This window comes from Pelodiscus sinensis, chromosome 28 (genome assembly GCF_052426305.1).
Source record: "Pelodiscus sinensis isolate ZL-2025 chromosome 28, ASM5242630v1, whole genome shotgun sequence".
Lineage (NCBI taxonomy): Eukaryota > Metazoa > Chordata > Testudines > Trionychidae > Pelodiscus > Pelodiscus sinensis.
Genome location: NC_143079.1, coordinates 14,431,776 through 14,450,653, shown reverse-complemented (window position 1 = coordinate 14,450,653; position 18,878 = coordinate 14,431,776). Strand labels below are relative to the sequence as shown.

Genomic DNA, 18,878 nt, shown 5'->3' with positions numbered 1-18,878 from the left:
TAGGAGGTTGGCATTGATTCACTTTTTAGAGCCAGGCTCTCTCTCATGAATTTTAAAAACGAAAGGATAAGACAGAGAACACTCCCTTCGTACCTAGGCATAATAATTCATTTTATTTTGATTAGTAAAACACTCTTGACTTGCCCCTTATGTACAGTGCACAGACATTAATGGACCTGGCCCTCACAAATATCAAATCCTTCTGAGCTTAGGGAAGCGAAGCTCCCCATGCTATCAATAGAAGTTTTGCCTGAGTAACAGTGGAGTAGAGTGGTTATAAGATCGGCCCAAACTAATCCAACAACTCTCATTTGGGTGACCAGACAGCTCAGATTAAGGTTTACCAGCCAGCTACGTAAAATGCATAGCTGGATTTGGCTTACCTTAAGCCGAGCCACCACGGTGTCTACACTGCACGTGCTCCCACTGGCTTCCTGTACTCCTCACAGAAGGAGGAGCACACAATGCTGGCGGGGGCTGCCCTCGGTGTTCGATTTGGGGGTCTACACTAGACCCGCTAAATCAAATGCTAGATCACCCTCTGGAGGGTCGATTTTCTCTGTAGTGTAGACATGCCCTTAGGGTCTTCCACTGAAGACAGTGCCTGATCTTGCTGCTACTGAACTAACTGGTCCATGAGCCCGAGCCAAAGCCCCCAAGTTGGTTTGAAGACTTCCACCGATTTCAGTAGGCTTTGGAGCAGGCCCCTTGTTTTGTAACCTGGTCTCATGTGAGAAATGCACGTCTCACGGAATGTCCTCCATGCAGGCCCGTGCCGACGGAAACCTCTTTACACCAGTACAACCACCCCGGGGGGTTGCATCGGTTTAACTGAACTGAAAGAAACGTATCGCTTTTAGTAAATCAATACAAACCCTGGTAAACAAACCCTGATTCATCACGGTGGGATACGGCCTACCTCTCACATCGCCTTGCACAGTACCATTGCGTTAGGGCCCCTCGCATGGCGGCGGCTTCTCCATGCTACTGTAGTATGAATAGGATAATGAAGTGACAGGGTCGTTCTCTTTCCTGATTGGCTGACTGCAGCTTTTAAGCAGGGGGATAATGTCCGTATGGAGAAATGATCATCTGATGATCTGGCACTTCCGGACGTCCCAGGTAGCTAAACGAATGCTGGCAAACAGAGTATAACATGCCCCTCACCAACCTCACCTCAGTACTTCTTCGCACTCTTATTTTTGCAAATCTTAATGTTTGATGCCGTTTGTTGAGGAAACAAGCGCTAGCAGCTGGTTTGCAATAGTGCATGGAGCCCAGAGCTGGCTATCGGACCACACTCAAAGTGCCTTTGAAAGGTATTGATTGGACTGCCACTACTAGTAACCATCCTCTTGTCTTCACCAAGTGTGAAGGGCAATCGCTGTAGGTGAGATAATTAGGAAACTAATTACTATTCTGGATGAAAATGCACAAACTCCATTCAAAGAAAGATAGTATTTGAGAACGACAAGCAAAAATCAGGCCAAATATTTGCCAAAACGGGTCTGTGCATGATTAAAATGCAAATTCCACTTGAGAGAAGCAACAGGACTATAATACTTTGTAGATTACTTCTTTTTTTTTTAACTATTTTTTCATCCTGAAAGTACTTCCTAAAGGGAGATCAGATGGGGAAAACTTAAGGCATGGATCCCCCAGGTCTACCTCAGGGAATTCGCAGGAAACGCTAGCCTTCTTCAGTATTGGTGGATTTGTACAGCAGGCGCATCTAGAAAAAGGACAGGGCCCCTCTGCACCAGGCGCTGTACAAACACAAAACAAAAAGATGGCCTCTGCTCCAAAGAGATGACAGTTTTAATAACAGTCTTTTACCGCTAATGTGGAGCCAAATGCCTCTCTCCAGAGAATCTTATGGATTTCAAATGAGGATGGTTTGAAGAAAGAAGCGTGCTCTAATTATTTTCTTTATTCCTTCCCTTGAATCACTCAGCTCTCTCCTCGAGTGGCTTGACCATGATGGATGAGGATGATGGATTGAGTGAGCGGGGTCTCAGCAACTCCAGGAAGAGATATGATGATGAAGAAGGTAAGAGAAATTCCAGGGGCTGCACAATTTCCTTTTAAGTCTGCTCCCATTGAAGTCAACAACAAAACTCCCATTGAGCGATCTATCTACCTCGGGGGTGGGCACTAATTTTAGATGGGGGAGCCACTTCATTAATTTTCAACGTGGCCCTGAGCCGCCTCAGAAGGGGCGGGGCATTGGGTGGAAGGGGCGGGGCCAAGACACTTCTGTGCTCCCCTGCCCACAGGCCCTGATTGGCCTAGGGGTGGAGGAGCACATGAAGTCTTTGCCCTGCCCTACCCCACCTAGAGGGAACTGCCCGCTGTTCTGAACAGCTGGCAGTTCCCTCTAGGCATCCCCACCCCTGGTGATGGGAGAAGACTTTGCTGCCATGTACCCCTTGCAGGGCGGGGGCAGACACTTTGCACACGCCCTCTAACCCCAGGCCTGGGACCTGCGGGGTGTGGGAGCAGGAGGCATCTGCGGGCTGGATAAACCCACTTGGCGGATCAGATCTGACCCACGGAGGCCCCTTTGCCCACCCCTGAACTACCTACATGTTTCTATGGCTCTCCTCACTGCAGTACGTCAGTCGTTAATGGATTAGTTCTCCAAACCTTCCTGGTAGCTAGGGAAGTGCTATCTCCATTTATAGGCACAGAACTAAGGCCTAGGACAGTCATAAGTGACACATTCGTGGCCCAGGGGTTGAGCTGTGACTGGAACCTGCATCTCCTGAGTCCCCGTCTAATGCCCTTTCCATCAAACCAATGTTTCTCAGCCTGTGGCTCATGACAGCCAAAAGGCTGGGACGCACTGAAAATTACATTTAGTCTGACTACAAAAAATATCACTCCTCACGCACCCTTACTCTTCGCAGTCAGGGTATGTCTACACTAGCTCGGTAGTTCGAGCTAGGTAGGCAAATGAGGGCAACCGGAGTTGCACATGAAGCCCAGGATTTAAATATCCCGGGCTTCATTTGCATCTGTGACGGCGCGTTGGGGGTTCCCCGTCTCCTGCACCCCGAAATGGCACAAACAGACTGCACCAGCCAGTGGAATTGAGGGTGGTTTATTGCTCCTCCAGCACAGCGCAGCACAGATGTAGTCTGGTCACAGGAACTGGGCTAGGATGCCTCAGGCCCCCTTGAGATGGGGGAGACTGGGCCCCTAAACTCCAGCCCCTTCTCCTAGGCTCTCCTCCATGCCCTCCGACAGCCAGCAACCAACTCCCTCACTTCCAGCCCTGCCCCCCAGCCAAGGCAGCATTCCACCTTCCTTTGTTCCTCTCCATGGGGGGTGTCTGGCCACTGGTTTGCATAGTGACTCATCCTGTTTTGCTGGGTCGTGGTACCCACGGCAGCCAGTGGGGGATCCCCCAGAGCCAGCAGCATAGAAACCAGCCAGGTACCCCCACTACGTCACAGTTCTCCCCCCTCCGAGAGCGAACTGAGCAGGGTCACTCCGCTCGTGACCTAGGGAAGTTCGGGTCCTCTGCGTGGGAACCCGCCCTGGGGACATGGGTGCTCCCCTTGACTCGGGCCGGCCGTGGCGAGGCCCCACATGAATTGGCTTCCCTCTGTCCACTCGCCGCCCCGCTCCAGGGCGACTGGCACAGGCCTGTCCTCGGGGTCACACCCACCCTTCCGCTGGCCTTGATCTCTGGCCAGGGTCTCTCGGGCTGGGGCCATGAGCCCAGCGAGCCTTCTCTGGACAGCCAGGGCGGCTTCCACCCCCGATGCTCCATCCAGGGAGGACTTCCCCTCCCATAACTCTCTCAGCAAGCCCAGAGGGTCCTCTATCTGGGGTAGAGACCCCCAAGCCGCTTTCCTCCTGTCTTGGGCCTTCCCGCCCCTCTGGCAGGAGTCACAGGACCGGCAGTACCGCTGCACGGCCGTAAAGATTCCCGGCCAATAGAAGTGCTGGAGCAGCTTCAGCCGGGTGCTCCGGATCCCCCGGTGGCCCCCAACGGGGACATCGTGGGCCAAATACAGCAGCTTGAGGCGATACTTTCGGGGGACAACCAGCTGCCGTTCTACCCTCCATGCCCTCGCCTTCCTGGGGGGGAGCCACTCACGGAACAGGAGCCCACGCTCCCGCAGGAATCTCTCCTGGCCACCTCTCCCCCGGGGCTGAGCTGCATGGAGGCCAGCCTGGTCCCTCAGCCTCTGCAAGGAGGGGTCTGCCTGCACCTCAGCCTGGAATTCAGCTGCTGAGGCAGGGATCGGGACCTGTCCCCCACCTCTGCCTAGGTCCGGAGTCCCAGCCTGGCTGGACCCCGTGTCCACTGGGATGGGACCCTGAGGATGCTGCCAGGAGTCCTTCCCTGGACCCACGTTGTCAGCCCCCCGCTGGCTCTGGCTCCAGGTAGTGACTAGAGCCCGCTGGGATTCATGGGGCCACTCCTCTAGGTCATTCCCCATCAGCACCTCGGTGGGCAAGTGCGGGTGCACCCCCACTTCCTTGAGGCCTTCCTTCGCCCCCCATTTCAGATGCACCCGGGCTACAGGCACCTTAAACGGGGACCCATCTATGCCCTTCAGGGTCAGCTGCGCGTGGGGTAGTATCCGCTCCGGGGCCACTATGTCGGATCGGGCCAGAGTCACCTCTGCCCCCGTGTCCCAGAAGCCCGTCACCTTCCTACCATCCACCTCCAGGGGTATGAGGCACTCGCTCCGCAGGGGCCGTCCTGCCCCCACCCGGTACACGGAGAAATCCGCCTCCTGAGAATCAGACCTCCCAGGGGAGGTGCACTGAGCATCCTTCCCCTCTCTCTGAGCTGAGGTTTGCCTGCCAGCCCCTGCCTCTGGGGCAGCCTGCCCTTCCTCCCGCCCCAGCCAGTTAACCCTGGAAAGTCCCCGGTCCTGGGACCTGGTGCACTGAGCCCTCTTGTGGCCTTTTTGCCCACAGCGATGGCAAGTTAGGCTTTGGGCTGTCTCTGTCCAGGCCCTGGCTGGTTCTCTGGGGCGCAGACGACCTGTTCCTTGGTCTCGCCCCGTAGTTGACTCCCTCCGTCGCTCAGCCGAGATCCGATCTCTGCGCGGTTCCCTCTCTCTCCGGGACTCCCGTTCACACCCGGACCGGCTCTCCGTGAACTCATCCGCCAGTCTCCCGGCCTCCTGGGGGTTCTCTGGTCTCCGGTCCTTGAGCCACAGCCTCAGTTTGGGTGGGCACGCTTCATAGAACTGCTCCATCATGACCAGCTTGAGCAGCTCCTCTGCGGTCTGGGCTCCGACTCCAGACACCCACTTGCGGCAGTATTGCGCCAGGCGGGAGGCCAGGTCCACATAGGTCTCCCGTGGCCCTTTCTGTACCCCCCGGAACTTCTTCCTGGACATCTCGGGGGTCAGCCCGAACTTGTGCAGCAGGGCCTCCTTGACTCGGTTGTAATCCCCTGGCTGTAGGTCCTCCAGCTGACTGAGCACTCCGGCCGCCTCCTGGTTCAGTGCGGGGATGAGCTCCTGCAGCCAGTCAGCTGGGGGGACCCGTTGCAGTCCACAGGCCCTCTCAAAGGCACTGAGGAACCCGTCTATGTCACCCATGTCCTTCAGTTGGGCCACCACGAGCCTCTCCAAGCGTCTGGCAGTCCTGGGACCCTGGGGCCCATCCGCACTTGGCGCAGCCGGTGCCCCGCCGGTTCTCCGCTCTGCCATGGCCAGCTCATGCTGCCGCTGCCTCTCTCGATCTTGGCGCTCCCTCTCTCGGTCCTGGCGGTCCTTCTCTCGGTCCTCTACTTCCAATTCCCTGATCCGCAGCTGGATCTCCAGGCGCCGCAGCTCCGCTGGGCTGGCCCCTGCCCTAGATGGGCTACGGCTTGCAGGCCTCCCGGGAGACGCTGTCTCATCTCTCCGTTGGGTTCCAGCGCTCCTCCCCCTCTCTGAGCCTGACACACTCTCAGGGGGGGTCTGGCTGCTTCCCCTGGGGACAAGATCCTGGCCCTGTGGCTGGTCATTATCTTCCAGCTGGGCAATCAGCTGGGCCTTGGTTGCTTTCTGCACAGGCAAGCCCCTCTCTCTGCACAGCCCCACCAGCTCTGCCTTCAAGAGTCGGGCGTAGGCCATCTGCCCGCTGGGCCCCTCGGTGCAGACTCACCAGTCTAGTGCTGCAGCGCCCCACGATTCCCAGGAACCGCTTCGCTCTGTCTCCAGCACGCCTGGCTCCAGGGCTCTTGCTTCTACTGCGCCTTGTCGCTTGCCGCTGGAAGCTCCATCCACGGGGTGCAGTGCATCCCGCTCCTGACACCAGTGTGACGGCGCGTTGGGGGTTCCCCGTCTCCTGCACCCCGAAATGGCACAAACAGACTGCACCAGCCAGTGGAATTGAGGGTGGTTTATTGCTCCTCCAGCACAGCGCAGCACAGATGTAGTCTGGTCACAGGAACTGGGCTAGGATGCCTCAGGCCCCCTTGAGATGGGGGAGACTGGGCCCCTAAACTCCAGCCCCTTCTCCTAGGCTCTCCTCCATGCCCTCCGACAGCCAGCAACCAACTCCCTCACTTCCAGCCCTGCCCCCCAGCCAAGGCAGCATTCCACCTTCCTTTGTTCCTCTCCATGGGGGGTGTCTGGCCACTGGTTTGCATAGTGACTCATCCTGTTTTGCTGGGTCGTGGTACCCACGGCAGCCAGTGGGGGATCCCCCAGAGCCAGCAGCATAGAAACCAGCCAGGTACCCCCACTACGTCACAGCATCTTCCTGGGCGCCACCATTTTTAAAGCCCCCTTAGTCCGAACTCCGTGTCCGCGGCTACACATGGCACGGAGTAGGTAGTTCGAATTAGGATATCTAATTCCAACTACCGTTACTCCTTGTGGAACGAGGTGTACCGGTAGTTCGAATTAGAGATCCTAATTCAAACTACCTACTCGGTGCCACGTGTAGAAGGGCGCCACAGTCTGGGAGAGATGTGGGCCCTGGCATAGAGTGGTGGAGAATAACAAGTAATAGCGGGTGAGAAACCAGCCAGAAGGGGGCGCTCCCGCACCAAAAATGTTAATTCCCTGAGTGGCCAGCAGGAGGCGCCCTTGGTGGTGAGTCTGCCCTGTGACAGGCATCAGCGGGGCGGAGAGTAGCCCGACATCCTTGTTAGCATGATACCAATGCTTGGTGTTTCAGGCCTAAGTTAAGTGGGGGGAGCGATTTCTGGAAAAGCCAGCTTTCTCCACAGGTGAAAGGTGCATGAACAGTTCCTTGATGGACAACTTCTTTCTCTCCACCGCAGACTACCACTCCATTTACATCGGGGTGCCTGTGCCACGGGGTTACAGGAGGAAACGGCGCAGGCGGAGATCCACCTCCAGCCGGGATAGAAACAGCGAGAACAGACAGCAGTATGAGAACCAGGACCGATCCGATACCGATGAAGCAGGGCAAGCAAGCTGTGACAATGGGAACGACACCGCCAGCAGGACAAGTAAGTCCCAGTTCCAAGTCAAGAATAGTGAGAGATGAGTTCCATCCATGGACGATTTCCTGAGGTGGCCACTGGGAGTCATTAAACTAGTCAGTCTGTAACACAGCCAGGCTATTCCAGTGCTGTCTTAGAATCATAGATTCATAGAACTGGAAGAGACCTCAGGAGGTCAAGTCCAGACCCCCTGCCCAAGCCAGGACCAATCCCAACATGTCAAAGTGTTCATGCGCTGTAAGTCTCCGAGGGAGAGCCCTGTCAGTCTGTATCTGCAAAAACAATGGAAATTCCTGTGCCACTGTAGCCTAGGCCTACACGAAAAGGGGACAATGACTCAAGATACGCAAGATACTGGGATGGGTTCCCTAGGGAGGTCGTGGAGTCTCCATCCCTCGAGGTGTTTAAGTCTCGGCTTGACAAAGCCCTGGCTGGGTTGATTGAGTTGGGGTTGGTCCAACCTTGGCAGGGGGCTGGACTTGATGACCTTCTGAGGTCTCCTCCAGCTCTATGATTCTATGATTCAAACTCCAGCTCCATTAATTACATAGCTGGAGTCGAAGTATCTTAAATCACATTTGGCACCATCCACGCAGTGGCGGGGGTTGATGGGAGCACACGACTTGCCTTACTCCTCGCGAGGAGCAGGGCTACCGGCGCCGATGGGCGCACCCTCTCAGTTCAAATTAGCGGGTCCTCACTAGACCCGCTTATTCGAGCCCCAGAAGGTCGACTGCAGCAGAGTCGATCTTCTCTGTCATGTAGACATGCCCTGAAGGTGCCACAGGACTCCTCCTCGTGCTGTAAATAGTTCATGTCCTTTCCTACTTTTTACTAAGCAATAATAAATAGCCCATGTTTCTGGTCATTGGGTCAGGACTGAACGAGGGGCCATTTCCTGGCTTTTCTTCTTTTGCATTTTTTCCATCCTGACTTAATGGCAATACGGATGGAAAGTGCTATGGAACAGCTAGGTGTTATTTTTCCTGGTTTTATTCTAATTGCAATAGAAGCTAGAAACCCTAAGGCTACATCTACACTGCAGGCTTCTTGCACAAGAACTTTTTGCAGAAGAGATCTTCTACAAAATGTTATTGCGCAAGAGCGCGTCCACACGGCCATGTGCTTTTGCACAAGAGAGTGTCCATTCTGCATGGACACTCTTGTGCAAGGAAAGCACCTGTGCTTTTTCCAATAGGGGTTTCTTGTGCAAAAAGAGCTTTTGCGCAAAAAGGCTTATTCCTCATAGAAAAAAGAATAACTCCTGCACAAAAAGCCCTGTCTTCTGATAATCAACAGTACTTTTTCTTGCGCAAAAATGTGCTTGTAGTGTGCACACTCTTAGTTTTTGTGCAAAAACAGCCATTTTTGAGCAAAAACTCTGCAGTGTATCATAGAATCATAGAGCTGGAAGAGACCTCAGGAGGCCATCAAGTCCAGCCCCCTGCTCTAGGCAGGACCAATTCCAACTAAATCAACCTGGCCAGGGCTTTGTCAAGCCGAGACTTAAACACCTCTAGGGATGCAGACTCCACTACTTCCCTAGGGAACCCATTCCAGTGCTTCACTACCCTCCTACTGAAATAGTTTTTCCTAATATCCAACTTGGACCTCTCCCACCACAACTTGAGACCATTGCTCCTTGTTCTGCATCTGTCACCACTGAGAACAACCTCTCTCCATCCTCTTTGGAACCTCCCTTCAGGAAGTTGAAGGCTGCTATCAAATCCCCCCTCACTTACTTCTCTTCTGCAGACTAAACAGACTCAAAATCCTCAGCCTCTCCTGATAGGTCATGTGCTCCAGCCCCCTAATCATTTTGGTTGCCCTCCGCTGGACCCTCTCCAATGCATCCACGTCCTTTTTGTAGTGAGGGGCCCAGAATTGGACACAATACTCCAGATGTGGCCTCACCAGAGTCGAATAAAGGGGAATAATCACTTCCCTGGATCTGCTGGCAATGCTCCTCCTAATGCACCCTAATATTCCATTAGCCTTCTTGGCTACAAGGGCACACTGTTGACTCATATCCAGCTTCTCATCCCCTGTGACCTCCAGGTTCTTTTCTGCAGAACTACTACTTAGCCGGTTGGTCCCCAGTGTAGACATAGCCTAGCTGAGGTTTGGGCCCCATTGTGCTATGCCCAGTACAGACACACGACCAACTGCCCCTGTCCCAGGGAGCTTGCAGACGAAATGCCAGAACATGACAGATGAGCAGAGAAGACTAGCAGGGCATGGATGAGTGGGATGGGGAGTTAGCAGGATACCCGGAATTCAGCAGAAAATACATTCACCGCTCTAATGTATTTCCAGGAGTCATGTAACCATAATTGTTAGTGATCCCGTCTATTTCTTCACCAGAACAGAATTGTTCCCTCAAGTCTATTTCCCAGAGCCTTGTCCAGTCTAGTTTTTAAAGCTCCTTAGTAAAGATTAACATTGTACATAACAAAATAGCTGTCAATCTCCGAGTTAGCTCCCCATATAGATTTTCTCCCCTTTTTGCTCGTTTATGACTGCACTAAACCAAACTGCTGTGGGAGTCGGATCACAAGAAGTGACAGGTTACAGGGGGTTGCTTTTCAATCCAGGCCCCTCGTTCGGGACATCCTTTTGGACTCACCAGAGATTCTGCTTGCAATTCATTCATGCTTTTCACCGGCAAAGTATTCCAGCAATTTGCTGGCAATCCTGCACTTGTAACACCAGAGTACCAGCCTGGAAATCAGGCCTGTAATTCCTTATACTTAAACTATTTGTGGGGGTTTTTTCCACTTGGCAAAGCATAGTGTCCCAGCTAGTTAGTCAATGTGACGGACATGTCGATGTCTGCAACCCTGTACTGTTGTCCCTCGTGGGTGTTTCGGAATAAGGCAGAATTTGCAAACTCCGGTCATCTGAAGAAGTGGGCTGTGCCCACAAAAGCTCCTGATCTCATCTACGTGTTTTGTTAGTCTATAAAGTGCTACCAGACTATTTATTTTTTAAGTTTATTTTGCAAAGCACGTCTATTTGAAACTGTCTCCAAACCGGCACAGAATCCTTCCCTTGAAGGAAATAAACCCAATGCGGGATTCCCGATGGATGGTGTCAATATCTGAAAACGAAGCCCAGCATACATAGAAAACGTGAAGAAATATAAAGCATCAGGAGAATCCAAAACATATTAGGATTTAAGATAAGGCCTGTGCAGTAGTTCCAACTCGTACTTTGGCAGAAATCCCATTGACTTCTGTGGGAAATGTTGCCTGAGTAAAGCAGCACAGGGCTTGGAGTAAATGTGTGCAGCATTTCGGAAGTTGTGGGGATTATATGAAAACCTGTGCTGCTGTTCCCATCCTCCCACCTCTCTCTCTCTCATCCCCCCCCCCCCCCCATTCACTCTCTCTCACACACCAGTTCACTCACCTCTTACACAGGCACCTTGGTGGATTTGGTAACTTCACGTCATGAGAGCCGAAGAGAGAGGAAAGTGCTTTATATTCTCTATAATCTGCTCATTAAGCTGTGGAATTTAACAAGCCTGAGTGAATAAAGGAGGAAGTTTGGGGTGTTTTTTGTAGCGTACGTTCAACAGGAAGGAAATGGGGGAAAGAATGCGAACCGGTCCAGGTAAGAACCATTCCACATGCTATTTCCAGTCTTAAAAACCTTGGCATTCATGGACTTTGTTTCTTGCTTACCGAAGCAGTTTCTTCACTGTTCTAGGGGCCGGCAAAAGGCAACCGCATGACTTCTATTTGCAAATGGAAGCACAATTGATTAGCAATACAGTGTGGCACCTGAGAATCGGATGTGCTTGCTACAAATACATATTTTGGGAGCAAGCACAGGGCTCAGGTCTGAGAGGCGAAGAAAGATGTTTTTCACCAATGTGGCTGTTCCTTCCAAAGTAGAGGATGCTGAGCCTTAAAAATGTGGCACAGCTGATCCCCCCAAAAAGGGCAGTTTATCAGTAAGGCCACGTGCATGCTAGAGAGAGACGGAAAGAGAGAGCCTTCCATTTTGTAGCCAGTTGTGTTCTGGAAGTGGGGAGAAGAGGCGAATTGCATTTAGAATGAGAGGCTGGTCTTTCCAACAGAGAGATCATTTAGAGCAGTGGACTGAGCTTTTTGATGCATCCTAAGGAATTTGGACATTCCGCTCCCTTTAAAATTAGTGGAAACTGGGCATCTAAATCCCCTAAGTGGTTGTCAGTCCTGAAGTTGAATAAGTGCTACTGTTGGGATGCTTTATTGGAGAAGGCAGCTGGTTGAAAGAATGATTTCCATTGAAGAACCAGGCTTGCGGCTATCCTTTTTAAGGGGCAAGGGATGGATAGCAAAGGAGAAAAAAGCCCATTGTCTGTTCCGATTATCCTGCAGGAAATGAAGGTGTCTCTCTTTTGAAGGAATGGATAATTGTCAAGCACCCTGAGACAAATAACATTTCCAAATAGATGCGAGGTGCTAGTTAGTTGAAAACTGCAGATAATATTGTGCACTCCCTGTTGGCACATGCTGCCTTTATTCTTTGAATGGCACCCAGCAACCGCTTACTGTATTTATATATGATACACAAGAAAAGCAAAACCTGTGTTGGCCTTTGTTTTGCAAAATCACATCAGCTGGGGGTTTTATCGTGTTGGGAAAAGATTTGGGGTGGTGCATCTCTGATATATAGGCCAAGGCATAGAACACTATTACATTCTGTTATTCTGCGGAGCTTTCAATTATAACATAATCAAACTGTTTTATCTCTAGAATTAATGTTGAGCTAAGCCTTCAGATCTGGAAGAGTCAGGGCCTGATTCTAATGTCACCGGCGTTCAAATTAGGGGTAACTCCCTAAAATCAGTGATATAAGTCTGGTTGAGAGAAACCAAAATCTGTCACCGTGGCAATATCTTTCTCAATTAATGTTTTTCTTTCAAATTACACTGTCATCTTAGCCCTGCCTAACAGTGTATCTCTTTATGACCTTTGATAGAGTTCCTTGCATAAGTGTATGCATTCTGCTTTAGCTTTAGTCAATTGCCTTTCAAAAGTGCAAATAACTCTGCAAGCGTTTGGGTCACTTTTTCTCAAAAAATGCAAAAAGCTTTTAATAAACTCCCCGTTGGCATTCTTACGCTCTCTTAATCCTGTGTCCTGCCAGGCAGCCAGTGACTCCAAACAGCAACCGGAGGGAGAGTTCTCGTGAGGATAGTTTTTAATGTGGCTGAGATACCAAAACCTTGCAAGAATAGCATGTCAGCGCTTCTTCAAAGATGCCCAGTTTGCATGCTCCAAAATAAATCGCCATTAACCATCTTGCTAACTGAACAGCTGGTGATTTCATTGACAAAGTTGAATGGTGTATCCGATTTACCAGCTGAGAAAAATGAGTAAAAGCCACGCAAGTGCCTGGAATGATGGCCAGGCTATGATAGGCTTTGTTGATTTCGTGGCGAGGGGGGGGGGGAATCCCTCAGGTGAACACATACCAAGCATTCTCTCCAGCTGCTTCCTGCCTCTGCTGCTCAGTGAAGTCCTCTCAGTGTTGGTTTAGCAAATAACTCTTTGTTCAGGTCAGTGACCCTGGTCAGGGGAACAATGTGGCTAAGAGTCTAGAGGAGGAAGAGACCTGGAAAATGATCTTAAGACCTTCCACTTGCATGATATTGAATGACAGGAGTTCTGGGAATGGGGGAGGGCTGTAGCCATAGGATCCCAGCAAAACCACACAGTGCAGAAAGTGTGTGTTATGCGCACGCAGATCGGCTTAGACCTTAAGCTGTGAGAAAGAAAGGGGGGGGGGAACCCTCTCTTCTAAATAAATGTTCCCCTTTGTCTTTTGTTTTTGTCAGTGGCTGACAATTTTTTTTTTCTTCACAAATGTGCTCGGAATAGAAAGCGACAATGTTCAGACACCTTTAGGTACCAATGGTGGCACCTCTTCACAGTCTTTCACACAGTTATCCTTGCAGCTGTTGCCCGCCCTGTACAGATGGGGAAACTGAGGCCCAGAGAAGCTAAGTGACTTGCACACAGGAAGTTTGTGGCAGAGCAGGGTCTCCCAAGTCCGAGGCGAGGTCCCTGAGCTGGGTGGGTGCGACCTGGAGAAAAGAAGGTATGTAGAATTCTACAAAGAGATGTTACCAAGGTTGGGGAAAGTCCCTTCAGTCATTAAACACAGAAGAAAGGTGAAGGGCTGAAGCTAGAATAGGGAAAATACAGGTTGGATGTCAGTAAAACTGAAGTAGTGACTGTAGGTGATGGGAGAAGTTTCCAAGGTGGTTACGGAATGCTCTCAATAGAGAAATGTCAGGCTTGGGCGAGGATATGCCCTTTTGCCCAGGATGGTATAGGAGTAGGTAACTCTGTACTCACCCATGGTACAAGGAGAGGTTGGCAGTAGGGATTACAATACAGAAAAGCTCCTGTCCATGTCTCACAGTTCTTAGAGGGTCCCCAACCAGCAAGAGCTCTGCACCCTCCAGCTGATAAAGTCACATAGAGGTCAAGTTCCCACCCAGCTCCTCACCATTCCCAGACACAAAGATGGAGAGCCCCACCCCCTTGAGAGCGCAACCCCCCACTGGGACATTGGTTTATTACCATGTTGATTTCACACTTCTCAGGGCAGAGACCTGTCTTCCCGATGTGTGTGTTCTGTGTAACACCCAGCAGACTGCCGTAGAATAACAGCGTTATTCTTTGTATCCCGTGTGGCTCATCCTCTCCGAGGCATGATGCATCACAAACAACTTTCCTATTGATCTGGGGAGCAGGGGTCTAATCTTATGCATGACAGAACCTGCAATGGCTTTTCTGCCATTGGGCTGGTAATAGCCAGAGGAGGGGGATTGTTTTGCTTTATGCATGTACAGCACCTACCCCGTGGGGCCCTGACCCCTGCTTACAGCCCCTTCTTGCTGCCACAATGCGAAGAACCCATAACAAGAAGGGTGCAGAGCTAGAACCTTATCAAATGCCTGTAGAATCACAATGGAACGGGGCCGATCCCGCCCTTGCTCTCGCATCCATGAACTCCCCCTCCTGTTCCCATGCTGTGGGCGCCGATCCGAGAGAGTTCCTGGCCTCTAAGATCATCCTCCGCTTTTATCCCAGCATTGTGTTTCGCTGGAGGAGCAGTTTTCATACTTTTTCTCATGGCCCCGTTAAAGAAAATTGTTGATGTTGTGACCCGATATAATGTGACTGGAGTGTCGGAGTGTAGGGGGGGCTCTGGCATTGGGGGCGGTTTCAGGACTGGGGCAGGAGGGGCTAACCTTGAGCAGCTCTCGGTCAGCAGTGCAGCGGGGGCTAAGGCAGCTTCCTGCTTGCCCTGGCCTTACAGACCCTGCTGTGCCCCAGAAGCAGCCGGCAGCAAGTTTCCAGCCAATGGGAGTGCGGAGCTAGTGCACGGAGCCCTGTGCGCTCCCCCCACCACCTTGGAGCTGGGCCTGTTGCTGGGTGCTTTTGGGGCGCAGCGCAGTCTGCCGTGCCAGGACAGGCAGGGAGCTGCCTTAGCATCCCCAGTGCTCACCTGCTCCCACCCTCCCCCCAGCAGTGAGCCCCAGCACCCGACATTCCACCACCCAGCAGTGGGTCACGACCCATCATTGGAAAACCAACGTGCTGGTGAGCTTCTGGAATGTACCAAACGCACGTCAGCCACGATCTCTCTGGGGCTGCGTCTGCCTTTGCGGTTGGGCAGCGTCTAGCTCGACAGGCCTCAGAGCACGACAGTGATATGCATATTAAAGGATTGCTAATAACCAAGCCTTTGAAGTGGCCGAAGTGCTTGAGAACAGCGTCTGAGCCCCCGCAGGACGGCTTAAGGGTCTTACAGAGCAAAGCAGGCTAAATGATAAGGCAATGGACAGCCGCATCTTTCACGGCACTTGTGAATTCTGCTTCATCTCACTTCTATGGAAGGGAAGGGCAGTAGTTCTGGCTGTAATGGCGGATTTCCTTCTACACCCATCCCTTTCTTGAGTACTTTCTTACTTCTGAATCATAGAGCAGTGGGATTCTGTTAACAGAGACCTTTTCAGAAGTGGGTTGAGTTCTGACAGATGAAGAGAATCCATCAGGTTATTAAAATGTGGATGGGTTAACACCTTGTTTGAACAACTCCCCACCCGCCAAGAAGGAGAAGACCATCCAACCCAAACCAGCATCTCTGCCTCTTTGTGGAGATTGCTATCCTTCTGTTCAGGTTACTTAGTGAAATGCTGCGATGACCAGGAGACAAAATCGGCTCTCGTTCTCGTTGTATAAGCCATTCAGGATACAGGGACTGTGTCTTCAGTTTGCAAAAGGACAAGAGTATAGTCAACATGTTAGAAATAACAATTGTAACGTGGGCCAGTCCGGAAGTCCTTACTCAAGCACAATTTCTGTTGACTTCAGTGCAGGAGTTTTAAATTGGGATTTGATCCCATGAGTACAGATCTAAACTTTCCTCTTAGTGTTGCAGAGCACGTGTCTCTAAAGGTTCCCCTTGTCTGTGCGTGTAACTCGGGAATAGGTTTAGAGAAATTGTCCTGTGCAAATTGGAGAAGAGATTTAGCCCTCTAGTGAGGGACACAAAAAAGTCTCTGTTTGCAGCTCTGTATCTGATGCAAATGTGATGCTTCCTTGCCCTGTGACCAGGGGATATTAAAGGAGCTGGAGACGGTTCCCCTTCATAACAGGGAAAAGACGATCAGAAGGTTAAAGCATAAAATCAGAAGACCTACATTTTATTCCTGGCTCTGCTGTAGATTCTGGTCCGGTGGCAATGAGGGCCGTGAGGAGAAAGTGGCCAGATGGGTAGAGATAAGCTCACTGTGTGACCTTAGGTAAGTCCAGTAAATTAGAGTTCCTCTACTTCCTCCCCTGGAAACAGGGGCGGGCAGGTTGAGGTTTAGGCCAAGTCTACATTTTGGTTCTTGACAGTGAGGAGTACCAGCGCCGACAGGGCACCCTCAGTATTTGATATAGTGGGTCTTTACTAGACCCTCTAAATCAAACCCCGAAAGATCGATTGCCAAAGCATCAATCCTCCAGTAAGTGGAGATGTGTCCTTAGTGAACAAATGATAACAAAGGGCTTTGAGACCTTCTAGTGGAAGGCACTGTGGAAGTATGGAGTATGATCATTAATATTGGATTGATACCAGCATGCAAGTTGCATGAGTGTCACTCTTGCTTGGGGGATTGTTTTCCTTTACACAGTATGGAGGTGGGGTATTTATTTGGATAAGTGTGCCATGTAGACTTAGAATATTCATATTATATGCAAGAAGGGAACCGCTAACAAGGGGAAAAGAAATATCGGAAAGAGGATGCTCATGTCAACTGAGTATCGGTGGTGTGAGAGTTGTAAGATCTACAATACAGGTTGAACCTCCCTAATCCAGCACTCTCTGGTCCAGCAACATCCATGATCCAGCATGTTGTTCGTTAGCCAAGTGTCCATTTATCATGGGTGTGGCCAAGTTTCCCGTGGTCCCATGAAGTTTGTTTACAGCCACCAGTCCTGGCTGTCACTGTTTTGTGCTGTTATTTAGCTCTAATTTACCCCAAATGTCTTCTAAAAGCCCAGTAAGCAGGGGAAGTGATGGCAATGCTGCTAGACAATATTGACCTCCTGTGGGTTGGCAAATTCTCTGCTTCAGCACCAGTCAAGTCCTGAGGGTGCCAGACTAGAGAGGTTCAACTTGTGTATACATTGTCTGAAGGCTTGTCCTCATTAGAAAGACACTGGTATAGCTTAAATATCTTTTCAAGCCAATACAAACTAGTGTGGAAGACTGTGTGGACATTGACTTTGGCATAGGAAAGGCTTATTTTGGTTTCACTCAGGTCAGCCTGGAGCAGGTTAAACTAAACTGAAAAAGGCCTCTCTTAATAAGAGTGTCTGCAGAGCCTTTTACACTTGTGCCATCCTACAGGGGTCGCTTCACTCCTCACGTTATGCTAGTGCCACACTCATGTGGATGAGTCCTGAGGGAGTTTTTCTGAAATTGCCTTTCTCTACCTTTCATTCATTCTGTTTTCATAAATAATTGCCATGGGCCAGAACCACACTCAGGGCACGTCTGTACTGACCAGAAGATCCACGCTCCTGAGGTCTAATATAGATCTGTAAGTCTAACACTAAGGGCAGCTCCCGCCGGCATCTAGTACTCCTCCTTTCGTGAGGACTAAAGGAAGCTGACTGGAATGTTTGCTCCCATTGGCCTCCCACAGTATCGACCAAGGCTTGACTTAAGCTAAGCCGACTCCAGCTACACACTTTACATGGAGTTATATACCTTACGCCGACCTTCCTGGCCTAGTGTAGACCAGGCCTACGTGTAAATTGGCATAGCTCCTTTGGCCTCACTGAAACTGGGTCAGTAGCATCCATGGAGTGACACTGATTCACACTAGCCAAGAATCTGGTTTTCTGTCTGATTTCTGTCAAGGCATCATATCCCAGAATGGGGAGACATTACACCGGGGGTAAAATTCTCAAAACTCCGTATTCATCTGAAGAAGTGGGTTGTGCCCACGAAAGCTCACAACACCATCTACATTTGGTGTTAGTCTCTAAGGTGCTGCAGGACCATTTGTCGTTGTTTACGTTTTTTCTGTTACAGACTAACCCGGCTACTCCTCTGAAACTTTTAATCAATGGGAGTTAGACGCCTAAATCACTAAGGATAGAAATGTAGCCGTGTTAGTTTGCTGTAGCTGAAACAAAAAACAGGACTATGTAGCACTTTAAAGACTAACAAGATGGTTTAATAGTTGGTGAGCTTTTTTTAATTGTATCCTTTGGTATATATGGTTGTGACAATTTTCTTCCACTATTTGATTTGAGGAAGTGGGTCTGGCCCACAAAAGATCATCATCTAATAAACCATCTTGTTAGTCTTTAAAGTGCTACATAGTCCTGTTTTTTGTTTAAATAACTAAGGGTATGTCTACACAGTAAAGTTATTTTGAAATAATGCTGCAGTATAGACATACCCTTAGAGAATCTGGACCATAGTGGCTTAGTCCCTTTGAAAGAGGACTTAGGGCCTAAGGGTGTGTCTATATTGCATTCACAGGGTGTGATGGCAGGCCATGCACTGATCCAGGACCCAAGCTAGGTAGATTGGAATGGGCTTGTGTATGTCAGCTCAGTCTGCAGTCCCAACCTGCAATTGTGACATCACCACCACCACCAATAACTGGTGGTTTTCAAAAAAGCACCAACCTGGCTGATTTTGGCATGACCACACCTTGAGTAGTGTGGTCATTCCTGTGCATATCCTGGCTCGGATGTGAACGGGAGGGAGTTCTGAAAGGAGGGAGATGAAGAATCAGGAGAGAGCCTGGTTTAGGATGAAAGACTAAAAGAAGTGGAATTGCTTAGTGTGGCCATGGGTCACTCTAAACCAGCGCCAGTTTGAGGACCAGCGGCGGGCCGTGAACTCCTGCCTGCCGGACTGCACACTG

At 50.6% G+C, this 18,878-nt stretch overlaps 1 protein-coding gene across 2 annotated transcripts in view; it reads left to right on the top strand.

Annotated features, from left to right (window-relative positions):
• The first annotated feature begins 1,958 nt into the window (after positions 1–1,958).
• The window catches only part of SLC4A5 (solute carrier family 4 member 5), a 134,639-nt gene continuing 117,719 nt past the window's right edge, over positions 1,959–18,878 (top strand). For both annotated transcript variants that reach the window (XM_089773825.1, XM_089773824.1), the window contains exons 1-2: positions 1,959–2,050; positions 7,250–7,441. In XM_089773825.1, the coding sequence (XP_089629951.1) occupies positions 1,978–2,050; positions 7,250–7,441 (265 nt within the window). In that variant the 5' untranslated portion in view covers positions 1,959–1,977. The remainder of the gene's footprint in view (positions 2,051–7,249; positions 7,442–18,878) is intronic.